Source organism: Choristoneura fumiferana, chromosome 10, assembly GCF_025370935.1.
Source record: "Choristoneura fumiferana chromosome 10, NRCan_CFum_1, whole genome shotgun sequence".
NCBI classification, from domain to species: domain Eukaryota; kingdom Metazoa; phylum Arthropoda; class Insecta; order Lepidoptera; family Tortricidae; genus Choristoneura; species Choristoneura fumiferana.
The window spans coordinates 10,914,860-10,935,521 of NC_133481.1; the positions used below are offsets into that span (position 1 = coordinate 10,914,860).

Here is a 20,662-nt window from a genome sequence, read left to right on the forward strand (position 1 = left end):
CTCGTTAAGCATGAAGTCATTTTGCACCTGAACAAGTACAAGGAGTCTATTTAGCTTACTAGTGCTTAGCAGATAGAGATCTAATAACTTCCGACAGCGACAACAATAAATTTCAATGGACTTAGTTAAGTTTTTTGCAACAGATAAATAATATGAATAGTCAATTCAAGACTTTTTTATATCTATTTATATACTGCCTAGCTTATGCCCATGGCTTCGCCCGCGTGCAATTCGGTTATCGCGCGCTGTTCACTCAGGAACTGTGCATTTTTCCAAAAATGTAGCCTATGTCACTCTCTGGCCCATAAACTATCTCTATGCCAAAAATCACGTCGACCCGTCGCTCCGTTTCAACGTGAAAGACAGACAAACTTACAAACACACACTTTCGCATTTATAATATTATAGTATGCTGGATAAGCTTTTATTATTAAAGCAGGCAAGTGAAGTTATGCCCCAAAGGCGTAGCGCTATCTTTCTGCGTTTCAAACATTTCCAACAAGTCATAATATTGTCGAGGTACAAGGTGGTAGTAAGTACTCTTATGACATTCTAAAACGCCGCTTATAGGATGGGATTTACAAATACTCCTTCAATGTTGAAATTATAGACACCCACATTGTATGAAACAGGTATGTGTTTTTGAAAGAGGCTTATTTTGAAGTTTCGAACTCTCAAGTCCGTTTGAAATATGAATAACACTAAGCATTTTTTTAAGCAAATTTACAATTAGGTAATTTGTCCAACTTGTTCGTTTCGGTGTATACTATTTACGAGTACAAGCGTGCAAAAGATACCCTCATGATTCACTAACACTTAAAAAAACTGTTAACATAAACTTAAAAACTTGTCTGTCTTTAGCTGCCACTTTAGAGTGCCTTGATGAGACACAGACACAAAGAAAATCGCATAATTTTATTTTATATTTATTTAGCGACATGGCGTTCTCTCTGTGTTTCTCGAAAGCACAGTACAATAAGTTTTTGGCAAAAATTTCATTTTGAATACAAGCTTTTTTTTGCTGACTGTACTTTTGTTGACTGTATTTGTAATGTCACCCACATTACATTTGCATATCAAGTCGATGCCATTAACCGTTAAAGAGTTCCGTCCTGTGGAGACGATCCTGGCTGGAGTACCAGGATGTCAATACCAGATTATTTTATTGTCACGTAATTTACATAAGTATACCAAATTTCAAGTCAATCCGACCACTGGAAGTGCGTCAAATTTAACTTGCAAGATTTTTTTTTACAGACAACGAGACAAGTGAAACTAAATAAAAGCTTGTAAAAAAAAAACAAATGATGACAAAACCTTCTTACTAACAACAACTTTATGAATAAGTGGGTAAAACTTTACATTTAATTTACAATCAGATTGAGTCATTGATAATTAATCGGATTAATTGAAAACACAATTTAATGGCATTCAATCACGAAGCCCGTGCAACCGAATAACTTCTAATTTTATTACGAAAGCGTTAAAGCAAGACATCCACATATGCTGAAATTAATTTATTTATCAAACAGAGTTATTAACTTTTCCGCAATTAAAGTGTCTATCTATCTAGGAATAGATTAATCGATTGTCATACGAGTTTAAGCTTTTTTTTAATAATTTGGATAAGCAATGAGAGAAAACTTTCTCTTAATTTTCTTTCAGGCGAAAATAGCTCCTAGTGACCTTCAGCATACGATCGGACAATGTGACTGTTTCGAGCGCGTACCGTTGTCGGTCCATTTTTACGCACTTTGATAAGAAAATATCATTAGATTGAAAAGTGACCTAGTTTAAAGATCAGAGTTTAATACACCTAAAAATGAAAATAAAACTCGAATTGATTGAACCATCGATGAGTACGAGTATTATTACCTCATATTTACTTGTGACGTGAGATGAACATTTTCGTAAAGCAACCCGGTAAGGTGCAGTCAACGTCATAAATAAGTGAACACTTTTGTACCTTGACACTTTAACGTCATGTTTGAAAAGACATACGAAATTGTGTAACGACCGAAAGCGACAAGGTACAGAAGTGATCACTTACTTATGACGTTGACTGTACTTATAGTTAACGGTTTGCCTAACAAAAACGTTCACCTCACACCAATGGTAAATACGAGCTAATAAATTTTCGTAATGAATTACGGTATTTGACAACTTCTGAATTTGCCATATTTTAATATTATTATGAAAATATAGATACACAGACAGTGTTTAGCGAAGTGAAAACTTAAAGCGGTTGAAAATTGGATTTATAGTGATTATTTGAAAAGTATGGCGGTACTGCGTGTGACGTCACATGCCAGTATGCCTTTCTCTGTCTAATCTTGAATTTCAAACCTTTATAACTTTGTTATTTGTAAAGGTAGCATAAAAATTGTTTCTGTATTCGATAACAGACATTGTGTAGTTTAAATTCATAAAACACTTACAAAATAGTCAAATACCGTATCATGACCTTAGCTTATTACATACTTAATAATGTTTTTTTCCAAGTTTTTGCAAACTCTTCGACGCAAACTTTACAGAAGGTACAATTATTCAAACAAGTATGATTTATAGTGCATATTGGATGGCAGTAATACGTAGCTCTTCGGCATAATAAGGACATAAATCTGGGTAGTTCCGGTGAACGCCAGCGCGGCTCTTCAAACATTTGCGGTGCGCGTACGCAGCCGCGAGTATTGCTAGCTACTCATTGTAGTAAGTAGGTAATACAGAAATTAGGTACAGTACTACACTTACTGAATTGAGGTGGAAAAAAAGAAGATCATCTCTTACTGTTGTCACCCGCGTTATCTCTGCGACGAATTCGTTTATCGCTATTTCACGGGAATAATGCCATTTTCCGGGATAAAATCTATCTTATGTCTTTCCTAAGGTGTCAAGCTATCCTCATATCAAATTTCACCATGATCTGTTGAGTAGACATTTTAAGCATTAAAGTGAAACAAAGACACAAAGACACTTAAAAACACATTATACTCATGACCATTACGAAATCCATTTTTTCAGCATACTTTATCACCATAAGAATATTTTTGATTTTACAATAAATACATTGAAGTAAGTACCTAGGTATTTACGAGTGTCCTTGTGCTGTCGTGTTTGCTTTCCATCAGGTCCCCTTATTCTCCCTCTATCCTTTCAAAAATAGGTAAATTTTACTATAACAAAAGACAATACGGTTATTTTCATCTCCTCGCCTGGCAATACTAGTCGCGCCTCGCCACGGCGTTTAATTATTGTTGCCACTGCGCTGATTATTGCGATTTCCTTATGAGGCGCAACGCAATTCGTTTGATTGCCCGCAATTCCAACTCGATGTTTAAACCATTAAAAATGCCAGCAGATAGCAAGAAATTGCTATGATTGCCTACCGAAGCAGTGTTTATCCACCGTTTTGCAATATGTGTAGCGAAGAAATAAAAATAATAACATTCAATCAGTTGAATAAGGAGTAGGTTTGCTTTTTGCCGTCTGATAAATATATAATTGCGCTCTTCCGCTAGAATCATTCGCCGAGGCGTTTATACGATTGTGAACGTCACGTTTGGACGTTTTATTGCTTCGTGATGGTGGTTTAGTTGATTTATTTGTATAGCTGTTAGTTGAATGTTTAACACCTATTTTACTTTATCGACTGTATTTCGTGTTTGTTTCTAAAACTTTTTCACCTCCCACTGCTAGGCATTGGACTTTCTCTTTCAATCCAGAGGCTGAAACGTCTAAAGAACGCGCTGACGCTCATGATCGCATTCACCATCTCTTTCTGACCTCATCCTTGTGATAGCCGTGTGATAGAAAGAAGTGGTGAAAACTATTGTGATTCCAAATGTATAGACAATAAGGTTCTCACTAGGTGATAAATTTCAGCTTGATACATAGATAGAAAAAGGGTCTGACAGATAAAGAAAAAATGACTATATAAGGTTTCCATTTCCGCCGACTGAGATACATACATAGGTACGGAATCCTATTTTTTTTAACAAAAATTTTAATATCATGCTATCAATTTTTATACAAGTATTTCTGACTAGATCATAAGAAGTCATACTAACTAGTTTTACCTATTATAATTTATATAACTACAAACATAAAATTACAGGCTAACAAGTGAACCTAAACAAAAGCAAACTCACAGAGAGTTAACATCAAAAGTACAAAGGCGTGAACAGACAAGACTAGCAAATTGACTGATCCATCATCCCTCACCCTTAACATAAACAGCCAAATCCTTACTTAATTTCAGTCGCAGAATTCAATCAGAATGTAAAGCTTTATACCCCTGCGAGTAATGTTATAATGCCTTACATCCCCCGGTTTATACCTATATACGGCGACAGAGAACGAAACCTTTAATTATTATCAACACATCATTTTCATACCGCTCCCAAATTATTAGGGTTGCCAAAAATGAAGGCGTGTCATTAAAAATAAGCACCTGAATTAGAATGAATTAAGTGATGATTGATAGGATTCTTTAAATTACATTAGGTAAAATCGGTAAAATCCAAAAAAGCCAAAAAATATGCCTGAAATAGGTAAATGTTGATTCAAAAATAAGTGACAATAATGACGCCACGACAGCATGTTTGCAAATACGACGTATAATTTTGTACTGTATATACCTATACCTATGCCATCCACGAAGACGCGTGATTTTGTCAAAATAAGACATGAATTACTTTTAAATGATTATTATGTTGCAAAATAAATAAATAAATTGCTGAGGTTAAAAAAGACATTAATGACATTGTAATAAGAACCACGGCACGTGTTATCGTGAATGACTCTACCTATAAGTAATAAATCATTTTCATCCATAACTACAAAATATGACATTAAAAATTACCGTTGATTTTGCATAACTCTTTGAATTTAAACGTCTCTAATTTTTCTCTCTTCTTCTATTTATGTTTTTACTGTGCTTTAGTTGTGATGTTGTGTGTTCTTTGTGTCAATAAATGTTGTGTTTGAGGTTGAATATGTCTCAATTTTTTTTCTAAAATGTGAACTTGGCGTAATTAACCTCAATTACATTAATCACGCGAGAAAAAGTAAAGCACAGAATGTGCATCGATTTTGATTTACAACTCGAGATAACACTAACCCTTTCAATGGGCACGTGGGCCACGGCCCTTTCACGCATTTCATATTCCTATTCCCTTTCTCAACCTCCGTACGAGGATTATATTCTGCCTCCGATGTTTTCGTATCCTATTATTTCACGGGGTGAAAATGGGCCACCCGCCACCTAACTCACTCACTCCTGTGACACCCCTGACTCAGATGTGTGATGTGTGGATAAGAAAATGTAAGCGCGTGTGCGTGAGGATACGCGGATGTGAGCGTGTGTGCGTTTGTTTCATCAACTGTAAACCACTGTCAACGACTCGTCAAAATAATATTGGCTTAACTCCGGATCCCGTTTACAGTGGGAATGAGGAAACTTGATACGCGCACGAATTTAATTATAACGGCGTTACGGTTATTAATGGATTAAAAATTATATCAGAAACAATATAAATGTAGGCAAGGTAGATCAAATTTAAATTTTCCTTTCGGACTCGTTTTAATCACAAAATCATTTTCTTAATTGGACGACCTTGCTTTTTTAACTGGGTAGGTAGGTACATTAGATTCATACACTACATAGACATGAGAAAAAAAAATACCTTGTCAACTTACTTACTATTAAAAGCAAATTAATAGTACTAGAATTCATATGGAATGATAAAAATATTGAAGTATAAGTATCTAATTCAATTGTAAAGTAACACCTGTAATAAAAATGCTAACATTCAATTCGCATAATTAATTAGCACTGTCGTAGAAAAAGTCAGGCAATACGTGCAGTCTACATGCAAGGAGATATTCGTTCAACATCAGCAAAAACATCGCTTATTCACTTACAAGTGCGAGTGTTTCGAATTGCAAATTTTAGGGAAAAAAGCGGACAAACTACACTCAAAGTCGAATGCGGCTGTGCGCGATAACCAAGTGCCGCTTATGCAAGATCACGAATGTAATTGCTCCCTTGTCTGGCACGACACTTCAAGCCGGAAAGAGATAGCCAACGCTTAACACGCGAGAGGAAAAGAGAAGAAACACGACTGAATCAACAAAGCCGTAAGCGACAAAAATGATTGATTGCTAGCCGTCTTGCGCTGAGCTCTATTTAATCACTTTATTCCCTTTTCTCCGTTTCTGTTGGGATAATTTTGTATTTGTGTAATTTGTATACGAAATGAGAAGGCATAGACCTGCCTCCCTCGTCATGGACTCATATCCGGTCTATCCGCGGCTTACGGGATCCGATTTTGATGTTATCACGTATTACCGTAGCATTTGTTATGATTTATGTTTCGTTGCAGATTCGCTGATACCTATACTGAATTAAATGATCATTCTTCATTATAAAGTTTAGAGCGAAACCCATTTGAATGAAATCGTGTTGTGGAAATGACAAATTTTGCTAAGATTTAGGTCCAAACACCAAACATTAATCTTATGTTACGTATCATTAAATAAATCGATCATTTTTAAAATTTAATTTTTGGTATCCGGCCGACATAATGTATACCAAATTTCAAATCAATCCAACCAAATAGGTCGAATTTACTTGATTTGAAGACAAAGTTACATTACGATTATAGTAAGTAAAATAAAAGCCTGCAAAAATGATTTGCGGCAAGATTTTGCTACGCAACCACGTGGTGTGGTGATTTATGTTCTTATCTTAGAATATGGAATACACTAGAAACAAATAAACAAAAAGGTCACAATCGCGTGTTATTGACAACTGTGTCCAGAACCAAGGTGATAAATTCGCGTGTGATACGTTTGTTGAAATCCGTAATGTAATAATGTACTGTAACAGTTTTGATGTTCTGAAAAATAAAATTAGCAACACTATAGAAAATTATTGCAACACTGCATTACACATTAATATGGGTATGTAGTTGGGGTTTCTCTAAATGTAAACCGGTTAGAACGATATTTGTTTTGTTTGGCAAGGGATGTTTGCTCGGGTGTTGATAGCTTTGAGCATGAACTGGTAGAGTTTGAAACGCATTGGAATTTGGTGTGATATTTTTGGTAGTTTGATAATATGAAATGTATTGTTTTAGGTGACAGAGGAGGAGGACGGGTTTAACTCTTAAAAAAATATGTGTCGCACAGGTGTGTGGTGCACGATTGGTAGCTGAGAAGCAAGGTCTAAATATTGCAGTTCATTGACATCAAAATCTCGGCCTATACAGGGTGGCTCATTTAGATCGGTCAGTATGGGAAAGTCTGACACAATAAGACATATTTTAACAACAAGAAAAACTGTATTCATACATTAAAATTACATACAAGATACGCGCGAAAAACAATACCACTCCTTGCAAGGTAAAAAACTGTACTCAGCTCGGGAATCGAACCCGGACGTTTTTAAAAATATAAAACTTACGTTACGTTTAATTCATTCTAGATACCGTGTTTCATAGTTACATTTAATTGCTTATGACCTACACTACCGATATCCAAATAGAAATAATGTACGTTTTATTTTTCAAAACGATCGGGTTCGATTCCCGAACTGAGTAGGTACAAGTGTTTTTTTTTATGTATGAATGCAATTTTTCTTGTTATATCTCTAATATCGATGACATGGTCCCTAAGAACAGATCTTCGCATGTCTTACAGTTTCAGACTTTCCCATACTGACCGATCTAAATGAGCCATCCTGTATATGTCCCACTGCAGGGCACAAGCCTCCTCTCAGAATGGATCGAGAACTTTATACATACCACACCACACCAGAGGTCTTATACATCTCTAACACACTTGGAATCACAATCTTTTTCATCGCTTCCTTCTGTCACACGGTATAAGACGAGTGCAGAAAGAGATGCTGAAAGCGATAGCGAAAGTCAGTGCGTTAGACAATACGGCCTCTGAACATTGACATGGACAAAGTATAGCTTAAATCAATCAATTAAGTAAATAATGTACATACCACTCATATGTCCGTTTTCGTAAGGCGAGTAGTCCCCGTTCTCGAGCCGATGCTTCTTGAAAGGGTGCCCGGGGAACTGCGTGGCCGCCAGAGACAAGCCCACGCCGGACGCGCGCTTCGGTGGACGACCCGGCCTGGAGCTGCGGACATGGTAGCACGTTACTGCCGTTTAGGACTTTCCACTTACTCACTTACAGGTAATAGGAGTACGTCAAGGTAGGCAATGCCATATAGTCACACGCTTTAAAGCTTTAGGGCTCTTCAAGTCTAGAGTGAATAGGCTGTTACTGAACCAGTGAGATACACCTTTGGTCTCATCTGCACTTAACATCAGGTGAGATAGGGGTCAATTACGGTCAGTTTTATGTTAATAAAAGGCTTTTTAAAGAAATATCTGGAAAGGATAGTAGACGTTACAGGAGACCAAAGAGTTTATTTAATTGTATATTCTTATATTTTGTAAGTTTGAATTATCCAAATAAAGTAACAGAACTAATTAAGATTGGCACCAAGTTACTAACGACAAGTAATGTAAAACTGATCGTTAGAAATTTATTTCACCAGAGAATCGTCGGCATTCAAAAAAGTCTTTCGTGAACATCGCTTCTTGAATCTCCATAAATTCTGTCACATCGATTTATATCACTTGTAACAATTATTACTACGAAAATCGCAATTATTATGTTCGAGTGTCACAAAATCATCAGAACACTTTCCCCCACCTCTAAACGTATATGGCGTAATTTACGGACCCTTTATCAAAACCCTTCATAATTTTCATAGCAAAAGAGCTATAAGTTGACCTGAAGCTAGAGTTACCAACATTCTGTACAAGTAGTTACTATTGTCGTAAACAATGATTAAACTCCAACAATCGCATCGTAGTCGTTGTTAGCTCCAAGACAGCCATTACGTGGTGTAAAAACAGAAACCTAACAATAATTAATTTCAATTAAAACTCACTTGTAAAAGTTTCCCATGCGCACTTATCTTATAAATCAAGTTCTCGCGTGAGGGTGGCCGATTTATTTTTATTTATTTCACTCCCCTAAGATTTAATAGCGAAGATGTCCGCCGCAGTTTCCACAATTTCACGCTTATTGTTTTCCCATCCGTGATTTATGTTCTCGTAATAGACAGTATATTGTTGGACGCAATAAACTTTGTCACCTAAATCTTTGCGGTTAAGCCTATTGGCTCGTGGAAGCGAAATTGTATCTCGTAGTTACGGGACGAATCCTTTATACTGATTTATTTCTTTCTTATCATTATATCACTAATATTTTTACGGTCAAATTGTTTTTTGGACTTTGTCTTTTAGGTTAATTTTTCAGAAGCGGGAAATCAAATTCAAGATGTATTTGTCCTATCCAACAATTTGGAATCAAATTTCAGCAAAAATCGCTTTTGAACTAAGCTCTTAATTACGTGATACATTAGAAGTCTGGCTAGTCCTTTAAACTTCAGCATTTGCCACAAAGTAAAATTTTAAGCAAAACGAGAAAATAGCTTTAAAATTTGGAGAGATAGTCTTAACTGACATGTATCTACGTAGATGATAAGGTTGTGGGTATGGAGTGTGCCAGTATCCAAACATTACAGCCAATTAGAGCAAATAACGAGGAAAAAGTGGATCTTTAAGATGAATCGCTGCACCTAATCCGCACTACATTACAACTAGTATCATCGTTCGGCCAAGTTCGGCAATTATCGGGGGGTGATGCTGTTATCATAGTATCGGCTTACGCAGAAACTGACTCTCGCCTATTTATTTTTATGTCAGCAACCGTCATTATGAGACACTCCATTAGCTTGGATTGCGGTGCGTCTCGTTTTCGGTTACGCTTTGGGGTGCGATTGTATGGTGTTGTGATGATTTTTCGTTCGTTGTGAAGCTCTGATAAAGGGTTGCGCGTAGGTTGCATTCATCATTCTTGAAACGACACCTGATTTTGATTGAGAAGAAAAATGACAATCCATGTTCTACTTTACCTTTCCGGGTGTTCTTATCGAAACGTTGAGTGACTAGAATGCGACTGATGATGTCAAAAGTTGTTGGCGCTTTAGAGACTTTCTATTAACCCCGGCGCAGTGGTGACGGCAGTAAATAGAATTCAAACTTTCCAAGCCTTACAGTTTACAGTACAGCAAATAGTAAAAAACAAAGCGACGAAATCGAATATTGAAAGTGTCGAGGGCCAGAGATAAGGAGAGCACGTGCCGTGCCGCTCCCTCGCGGCACTTAGCCGGCCGTAATCTGAATACCGCAAAGCTCAATGCGATAAACTGCCATTAAGAAGCATTCGATTTATTACTGAACGATTCCGCGACGATTTATGAACAGTGCTGAAGCGTCTGCGCAGAAAAACGATCGCTTTTAAATAAACCTTCTATCTAAATTCGATTTAATTTTGTTCTCCATTTGACACTATTCTAAAGGGAGCTGTAATTTATGTATGTGGTATTTCCAACACTGCCATGGTGTAGGTACGTTGTTCAGTACCACAGTAAGATGTCCAAGTAAATGACGATGATAACATGGTGACCAAACAAATATAATATGTCCATCAAAACTCAATTACTTAACTTGTAGTTTGCTCAAAAGAATAACAGTGAGCAAAATATCCAATAAGTACTTAATTCGAATAGTAAATAAAGAAAGACAAACATCGTAAAGAATTCCAAGATCGTAAAATGACTGTCAAACCACAATATACTTTTCCAAATTCCTAAATGAACGTACTGATCGATTCCCATAAAAACAGAACATAAATCGCAGAACGCACTCCCAGCAACCAACCCCAGTGAAACTAACACCGCGAACAGCGGATAGTTTTTTGCTTTCTGTTATATTTGCCTGGCAATATTCATCACTCACCGCCCGTGTCACTGATCAAATAGCACCCACAAAAGAGTCCCTAGATATTTCTGACAGATATATCTTTATGAATGTTCAATACACGAAGCGAACTGATCGACAGAGGCATTAAGATAAGTTTGAGCATTCGACGAAAAAGTATCGATATTGAAAAATTCTAAATTGAAAATTGAATGCTGTTCATGAAAAGCGCCACGTGAAGCGATCGGTAACATAAACAAAGTCAACGCTGACTAAACTATGAATAGATTCCCTAGTCTTTGTTATTATATTTACTATTCTCAACTCTTAGTGTACGTGTTCACACTCACTCCCAATTACTGACACTAAATCATAACGTTCACGTGGCGTAAACATCCTTCCCTTCTACTGCTACAGCGAGTTAAAAAGTGAAAAGACCAAAAACAACTCGCTGACAGCCTATCGTAAGCTAATAGTCATAATCTGTATATATTTTTTCTTGTACGTCCGATTATTTACACGTTACAACCCGTATGGGAATGTTTACATATTAAATTAAACTCTTTTAAAACCGTTTGTTGGTCCAAAAATATCCGTGAGGCTAGTGCTCGCATTAAACTAGAACTTGTGACAGTCGCAGAGGCGTCGTTTTCGTTTGAAGCGGTTTTCGAGTATTTTTGTTTCAGTTTCGGTTCCATTGATGTTGCTCTTCGTGCTGTTGATCCTTTGATTGCATTGTGACTTTCGATGATGTCAGTTTCGTTGATCTTTCAAATTGATTTTATTTTGCAATGTTCTTAATATTCCCTACCAATGTTGTCGATGTTTTTTGAACGCATATTGTTGAAATCCGTGAAGATAACCCCTATCACCGAAAGATGTTATTAAGGATTTGTTGGAGTTCCCTATCAAATGTTATTTCCTTTTCAAAAGTTCCTTGCCCTACGGAAGCATGTCTGAATATTAGACCAAACAACGAAGCTCTGTCTTAAAAATGGCTCACGAATCGGTCGACACGGTAAAACAAACGGTGCTTATCTAATCTACGGTAAACTCAAGCGCAGTAGCAGTTTGTCTTGGGTTCAGTACAAACATGATAAATGAATTCGGTTATAAAAACGCGTCCGTGTATTCTCTAAACGAGTTCCGGTCGGAGCGCGATGGATTCTTTCCTCGAATAGACATGATACCTATTTACCTTGAGAAGTACCTGAGGAAGAAGAGAGGACGTGTTATTGGCTTCATCACAAACACTAAAGTCAGATTTCATCTAAATCTCATCAAATATATTAAGGAGAAAAACTAATTCAAAAGAAAATGAACAAGTAAAATGTCTAATAGAGGCGGCGAATTGTCATCATTAAAAAGAATGTTTTAATAAAATAGCAGGAAAAGCTAATTGAAGCCAAAAATTAGAGGGCACATAGACAGTAACAATAAAAAGAGAAAGCAAAGCCGAGTTTAATCGTGTCGTAAAAATAAAAATTAAATAAAAAACGCTTGGGGTGGAAAAGTTTAGCGGACATAATTCAGGCTCACAATTATTTCATGTGCAGTTGGAGCAATATGCCATGCTACCTGTCCGGAGGGACAGGGGAATCTAATTTTTATCTTTTCCGCAAGTTATTTTTAATATCACTGGTTTGTAAATGAACAGGGAAACTCCCTTAGCACAATGATATATCCTCATTTATTATTCGTATCAGCCATTCCCGTTAGTGGTACATTCAGTTATTAGAATTGCCGGTGGTATTTTTATTCAAGTCTCAATCCAAGAAGCCAGTAAGAAAAACTCAACTGTAACAAGCAATTTAAATCTAAATAATCTGATATTAAAACATGCAGGTACAATCGAGTGGAACTGCTTTTATTATTTCATAGAACCGGACACTATAAAGCGAAACGTTATTTCCTACATTGTTATTCGGCATCGATTTAATAACTTAATTAATCTTAGCATTAATCTGATACAGTATAATCCATACTTTATTTTAGTACAAAGTAGCAGCAGAAAAAGCGTTTCAAGGATATTTTTATTAGTAGGTAAGTGTCTTTATTGGTACTGGTTAATTCTGGTATCATAAAATGGCACTTAAGTAATTGAAAAATCCATAACGTATGTAGTTTACACTGTTTAATGCACTAGTACAGTCACCAGCATTAATATCTGCCACAGCGGAGCGTGAAAAAATATCTGACACGTCCTTCCGGCCCTAGGAATAGAGTCATCAGATATTTATTATGCACGCTTGTTGTGTCAGATATTGGTGCTGGTGACTGTACACGCGTGGATAATATGGCAAGTCACTGCACCGACCAGGTAGCTACTACGTTTCAATTTCTCCGAGGCATTTTATTTACAAAACTAATTACGTTTGTCTGATAGGGTATTAAACAGCTCCCGGTGATTCTCTTGATTTGTTGACAGTTAATAAAGACATTCCGACCGTATTAACCGACTGTTCCGACTGAGATCTGATAGTTCCATCATGAAATGTTATTATGGCTGCCAATCTTTTTCGACTTTTGATAATTAAAGTATCCAAAACTGTTTGAGACAATCATTTTAAAAATAATATATCCATACAGCCCTGAAATTTAAGTCAAAATACATAACTAGTGATACGGATCTTGACACGATAGTGACACTAACATGACTTATGTTTGACATTATTGTATTTTCTCGCACAAAATTTATTAACAACGGCACGAATACCACAATGGCACGCCACGCGGTCCCAATAATTGAAATGTCAATTGATTTTATTTATGATTCCAATATTAGCAGCAACTCTATGTAAGTGCGCCCGTTATTTTTGAAGTGTATATTTATTAGTTTCACAGATAATAATGCTATTAATGAAGTAAATTTAATGAAATGCAACTTGGAACACAAAAACAAACAGCTTATTAAATTTACAAAAAAAGATTCTAAAATTATGTATATATATAGCGGCGAGTACTTTAGTTAACCTTGTTAAAGCCACGCATTGATTGTACGAGTGCGTCGGCGTTGGCGGTAACAAAATCTTAAATATTAATTGTAATAAGAGCGGCCGCGTCCCCAACATCCCTTTCTGCTAATGCTGGAGCAACATAATCAGCCCTCAAGGGACAACCTCTTGTAATTAGCGACTGTTCGTTTCTTAATTTCAATATTTAATTACAAAGGAAACTCGATAACTGCTCCGAATGGAAAAGAGACGTCATCTTCAGAAAGACTTGCGAATCCGGTTTGTTTCTGTTCAGTAAGAATTACCCTTTTGAGAATGGCTTCTGTATTGTTTCTTTGTACTTTGTATCAAAGGATAAAAACTTTAAATGGTTTTATTAAACTTTTCTATGTCTGTATATTTGTTGAAATAAACGTATCTATACCATGAATGTTAATTGTAGCAGATGTCGAGTGAAATTCGAAAAATCGTGAACATGTTCGGCAAATTGAATACGCCTTCATATTTCTCGTTTTAGCAGACGAGACATCAATGTAACTTAATCGTGTTCGCTGAAGAGCCATCTTGTCTCCCTTTTGTCCTTCCCTATTGTCAGACAGTAATAGCTCCCGACATATTATCATTTTATTTCATTTCTAGCAAGCCTCTATGAAATTCCCTTTTTAACTATTATCTTCTTACGGGTTTTATTAAAGCTTAGACGACTGGTAAATTTTGCATACACATTGAAAGAGTCGGCTTCTGACGATGTGAGTAGTTATATATTATTATACGATCGCGTCCATGCGTCTGACGTGCTTTGTAAAATTAAATTACAAATGAATTGTTAATGATTTTTCCTTTGTGATTGTTTCCTTTTCACACTCGTCGATTGGTCGGTCAGTTCGGACTGCGTGCGTTTGGCACGCTTTGTTTGCAATCGGTGGGTGTCGGTCCGGAGTCCGGACGTGGTATTCACGCGTATTTGGCAATTGTTCGGTTGCGCAAAATCTACAATTTGTGGACTGGTGACATGCCCTTTACTATTAAATCCGAAATCGAAAACTTTAATTGCTTATTGAAATGATTCATATTTTAGAGTTATAATTAAATAACACTAGTATCATACATTATTCATCTTACAACGTTGGCGATAATTGAACTTAACGCTTTTTAACGCAGACTCTTAAAGTAAAGTACTTACTAATTAAAGTTATATACCTCGTTAAGCAGGTGAGCCAGTAACATCGCGAGCAGGCCTCAAAGGCCTCGTTTTACAATGCGCCATTGAACAGACAGACGGTGATTACTAATAAATAATTAACTTTTTTTCCACGGCGCCACGAACATTGTTGTGAAATGTATCAAAACAAATTAAAATTTTAGGTCCATGTCGGATGCGACTCGCTTTTTTCTTTTTGGCCGTTAATAGTTTTCTTTCATATTGACACGCTTCATCAGGGATAAACCGAAGTATTGCTACCGTTCCTGCCGATTGTATATTTTTTTCACTAAAAGGTCTATTGTATCTACCTATAGCGGACCCAAAAAAATTAACAAGCTATCTGTATCACATTTATTTTTGTTACTTCTTAAATTAATTTCGTCTACTTATATTATAATCCTTAGGTCTAATTTTGTTAAGTCATGTGTGATTCTTCTACCATCGGCATCTTTCAACCGCTAAGTTATAAGAGGCAAAAAACTTAACGTGTTCGTTTAAACCATTAAAAGGACACTTGAAAGATAGATATGCGGTCGTACGTAAAGACGGTTTGAAAACGAATATTTATAGAATGTATCTTTACGAGTATCTCTGCACGTAACGTCGCATTAATAGGACGTGTTACGTTATAATTCAGTTATACAATAATTTGGGTTACTGGGCATAAATCTTTACGTTCGATAGTGTCGTGTTTAGTTTCAGTCTTGTGTTCAATGAAAAATTTTATGAATGAAAACAAACAGGGGAGAGATTTGAAACAGAATAGTCCCGGACGTGTGATCGTTCAGTGTCGAACGAAAATAAACGTTATGATTTGTTAAACAGGTTATTAGAAAAACATCGGCGTCGACAGCCTCGGAATGAGAACACGCTACCTCTATTTAATCAAGATTGTGTTTAGACATATGAAGCGTTTTTTTCATTGCATATTTAATTAATAATTAACATCATATTCTGTATACAATGCAACACAATAAGAGTATTTGTACAAGACAAAACAGAGCAACAGTCGAGCGCATAAATATCTATACTTAGAGCCATATCGTCAAATACATGATACATCGACCTTATGGTTATTAGTGACATAAAAGTGTAAACATAATTTTGGCATCTTGTTAAAGTACATATATTTATGCCCTTGACTGTACATTTCTAGGTAGTCAACAGGCGGCCTTGTCACAAAAATAAGTTTCATTGATTTATTCTGCTTTCAAATCAGGATCCGTATTTTTACATTTATTCATTCCAATACTACAATTTAAATAAGAAATGCTCCATTGAAAGATAGGAATTCCAGTAGGAAGCGAAGCTATTATAAATCAAGTCTATAATAGTTACTATCTGACGATACGAGAACATATCTCAAGATTCTTTTGTTTGATCAGACTCAAACATCTGGATGTTGAACAGAAGTTCATAATAAAATATGTTGAAAAAATATGTTAAGTCCTTTTGTATCGACCGCCTACAGATACGTGATTGAATCATCTTGATACTTTACATTACTGAGGTATTTTATATATTTTATTTCGAAAATTTTGCATATATTTTTTGTTTAGAAAAAAGTTGATTAGGAATGTACCTTAGATATTTATCATTTTAATAAATTGGCTATGGTAGTTAAGGTGAATGAGAAAACGTGGAAAAAATAGCCATATGGGCCCCGAGGATGCTACTAATTGCGTTTATTAATATTCAGCATAGAGAAATTACAATTAGCGCACATAAATAATGTCCGCGTCCGCGCCAGTTCTAAATGCCAGACGTCTTTTACTTTATACCGGTTTTGCTCATGCACCGCGACAGTTGCACTTTTTTCCGCAGCACTATTTCATCGTGTACGGCATACAGATAAAGATATTACTGTGCTCATTATGTATTTTAGTGCTTCAACGAATGCTTTATAATGTTTTAGAGTCTTCTTGTCACTGTAAATCATCACTGTTAGACACCTATGATACTAGGGAAATTTAATCAGGTAGGTTTTATTGTCATACTGCATTAACGTGGTATTTTTGACAGCCATTTCGAAAATAATTTTGCATAAGCTGACATCAATAACGTTGCAAGAAATAAATCAAAAACTGAGTATTTAAATTACAATAAAAGACAATGAAACCTAACTAAATATGATAAACAAGTAAGAAATAAATGAATTGAATTGAAGTGCCAGGCCAAACCTAGGCTACTTATTTTCTTATTAATCACCACTATGTAATTGTAAACTACATTACAAATGTCTATGATAAGTATTATTTAATAGCAAAGTATCAAGATGGTAAAGCTTAAAACAGTTGCAACCGAAACGTATGTACTTCAGACAGACTCGTTGAGATTTGTTTTGATAATACATCATAAAACTATTAAATATTAGAACGCTGAGTGAGACTAGCCGTGCTACTGTTTTCACGAACATTTCGGTGCAAGTTTAAAAAGGCAAGCGGATAATTTACATCCCTAAAAAATACTTAAACTTATTAACGACTATAAAATACTAGCTGCCATCGACTTCGTCCACGTAGAATTCGTTGATCGTTACCCCGCGGGAACTTTGCAATTTTCTTGAGACTTAAATCAACTATCTGTATACCGAATTACATTTAAATCGATTCAGCGGTTTGAACGTGATAAGATAACTAACAATCAAACAGACTTACAAACTTTCGCATAAATAATATTAGTGGGAAGTCAAAATAGGAGTATTAACCAAGTACAACATAAAAGCGGGGTAGCATTTTTGCAAACGTTGACAACTCAATGGGCGCTATACGTCAGGCTGTTAGTGCCTACCTGACTGTCACAGCCTTGCACTTGACCTACTTATCTCGCACAGACTGCCTCGCTTGGGGCACCAATTAATTCTGGGTGTAAATGACAAGCGCAAGGATATTTTTGTGAGTCACTACTCATAGCTCGTTGTCAATCATGCTTGTATGTACAAAACAGGCTTACAAGAATGTTATTTTCTCGTTTCTAGGGCTGTGCATCCATCTAAGTAGTGCGAGGGGTCTATTATCGGATGGCACACAATTATTATATTATAGTAGGGATCTTTTAGGGATGACAAAAAAAATAACCTCGAAGGCTACGGCGGAAGCTTCGTTCCCGCCTCAGCCTTCTAACCTAACCTATCCTAGTCGGGGTGCTTCCAGGGCACTTACTCGCTCGCTTCAACATATGGGTTTTAGGAGGTTTTATGTTAGGAATATTATCCATTTTCCTAACGCTTTCCCAATGGTGGTTTTTTATCTATAAACGTTTTACTTTCTCACACACAGCTCTGGTGGTTGCGCGACTATTATAGAAATTTGCTAGCCCCGTAAAAAAGAGTTAATTTGTTTTACTTTTTACGTGTTATTTCTGGCAAATTGTCTAAATTTTGCACCAACTAAGAGATAAATAAAAATAAATCAAAAATATCAATGTACAAACTATTAGTTTATTTACGATTTGATTGTTGGTGATGATTCAGAGATTACAGTTTGTTTTTGGATGCCTTTGATAAGCTTAGGTATTTAAAATTCCTACCTTTACAAATATTTGAGTAGAATTCCTACTTCTACCTCTTGTATCTTGGGCTAAAAAGGAGCTGATCGTGGTGTAATCAATTTGTTATTTCAGCGTTTAGACGATGTTTGAGCCGTGTTTTGTTTTGTCGGAGGCATGTGGGAATCATTCTATTGTGTTCTACATCCGGGTTATGATTAGCTTGCCTTACTTATGAACTGATATCGAAATATTTTTTAAGTAAAACATTCGACTGCCAAAAATAACGAAACTAAAACAGATGCACTGCTTCTCTCTAGTAGGTATATTCACTGTAACCAGATGAGAAATGTCTTGTATCCAACCTATTAAATTTATTAAAATATATACCTAACATTTCTTGAAGATATTTAGTTAATACGTGTTACAAAATTATTGTATAAAATTATTTATTGTTATTAAGTATAAAATTATTATAAATAAAGGTGACACAGTCAGTTAACTAATTTGTTGAATCGGATTCCTCACGATGTTTAAAAATCAATCAATCAATTCAAGAACCGGCTAGACCAACACATTAACAGTATAAAGAATACTTGACCAAGGAACAGCTACATACAGACACCTGTCCATCAGTTGCTTTCAACTGCCTGCCTGATAATTTAAATAATAATAATAAAATCTCACTGATCCATACATCTCATACAAGGTTTGCTTTATCAAATAACCTAACCAACAAAAAGTTGAAAACCCCCGACATTGTCACTTCAAAGTTCAATATATCAAAAACGGCTTAACCGATTTTGATAAAATATTTCTAAAAACCATTGCTAGAAAACCTGCTTTCCAATAAAAAAAACCGCATTCAAATCGGTCTACCCGTTTAAGAGCTACGGTGCCACAGACAGACACACATAGCGGTCAAACTTATAACACCACGCTTTTTGCGCCGGGGGTTAAAAAAACTACAATTAGGTACCAATGCTACTAACGTAACACACACAGGAGATACGTAATTATTAATAAAAGTGTATTAAAAATATTAAATTAGTGTCGTTTAATTGCTTTGACGTAGATGCGTTCTTATGTTTTAAGTCGCAATATAGATTTTAAAGTAATAATTTAAACAATGTGATTAATCACTTTTCACCGCTCTTTACGAGCAAGATAATGATAGATCATCCCGTATCATAACATCTAGTTCCTGCGGAACCAACTAATGGTAAAAAATGACATTAATAAGTTGTTAATAACCCTCTTCCTCACTCCGTAATTAGCCATTCCTTTATCAGATCCCGAAAGTTCAAAATTGGAATCTAACCGCGGCCATCTTTAATAGCCAGGGCTGTCACTTTGGAGAAACAAGTTAATAGACGTAATCAATTTGCTCGACCTGTATATGAATGAGAAAAAAAACGTATTAAGCGCACCGGTCACGCGAAGAGAGCTGTCAAAACGAACCTCTCACTCTACGGGCTTGCTAACAGTTTTTTAACCGAAAAGGTTTGTCTTTAAAGAGTTCATAGGCATTCAACTGGCCACGAATGAACGTTTGCATGCAGCGTACAATTTAAATGACTAGCGCTAGTGCATTGCAAGATTCGAAAAATGCCACGATAAGATCAAGTAATGTTTAAGGTAACCACCTAGATTATTTTGAGCACGAGGCACGGTATAACAATCCTTTTAATGATGGACATGATTCCAATCAATGTGTTGCTAATTGTGTGATTACAATAATGAAATGATACTTCATATCACTTTACATGACACGGAAAGACCATTTATTAATTGTGCAAACAGCTGATTTCACTAGCTCCAATGGATTTTTCCAGTAAACAATAAACTAGCAACATTAGCGATGTGAGTTATGTGATTGCAAATAGTGTGATTGCGACACGCTTTGTGTTCTAAAATAACAGCGGCGCGTGCTGCGGTCTGCGGTCGCCCGAATCGCCCGCTGTCACTTACGGGAAGGTCTCGTGGCCAGCTGCCTTTATACTGTACAGAACGACTACAGACTAACGGTTATGTGTGTACTACATTCATAAATACACGAGGTCTATAGATAATGTCTTATCATTTACTGGCAATAACTTTTGTAATATTTTTAATACTTTTTTTGCTGACTGTATTTATTATTAGGTATATTTTAATATACTATA

The 20,662-nt window shown here is 35.9% G+C and overlaps 1 protein-coding gene across 9 annotated transcripts in view; it reads right to left on the reverse strand.

The window, feature by feature from the left end:
- Nucleotides 1–20,662, reverse strand: part of dac (dachshund family transcription factor) — a 184,353-nt gene that overhangs the window by 88,716 nt on the left and 74,975 nt on the right. For 6 of the 9 annotated variants that reach the window (XM_074093485.1, XM_074093479.1, XM_074093478.1 and 3 more), the window contains one exon: nucleotides 8,015–8,154. In XM_074093485.1, the coding sequence (XP_073949586.1) occupies nucleotides 8,015–8,154 (140 nt within the window). The remainder of the gene's footprint in view (nucleotides 1–8,014; nucleotides 8,155–20,662) is intronic. The other 3 variants (XM_074093484.1, XM_074093483.1, XM_074093482.1) reach the window with 1 other exon arrangement.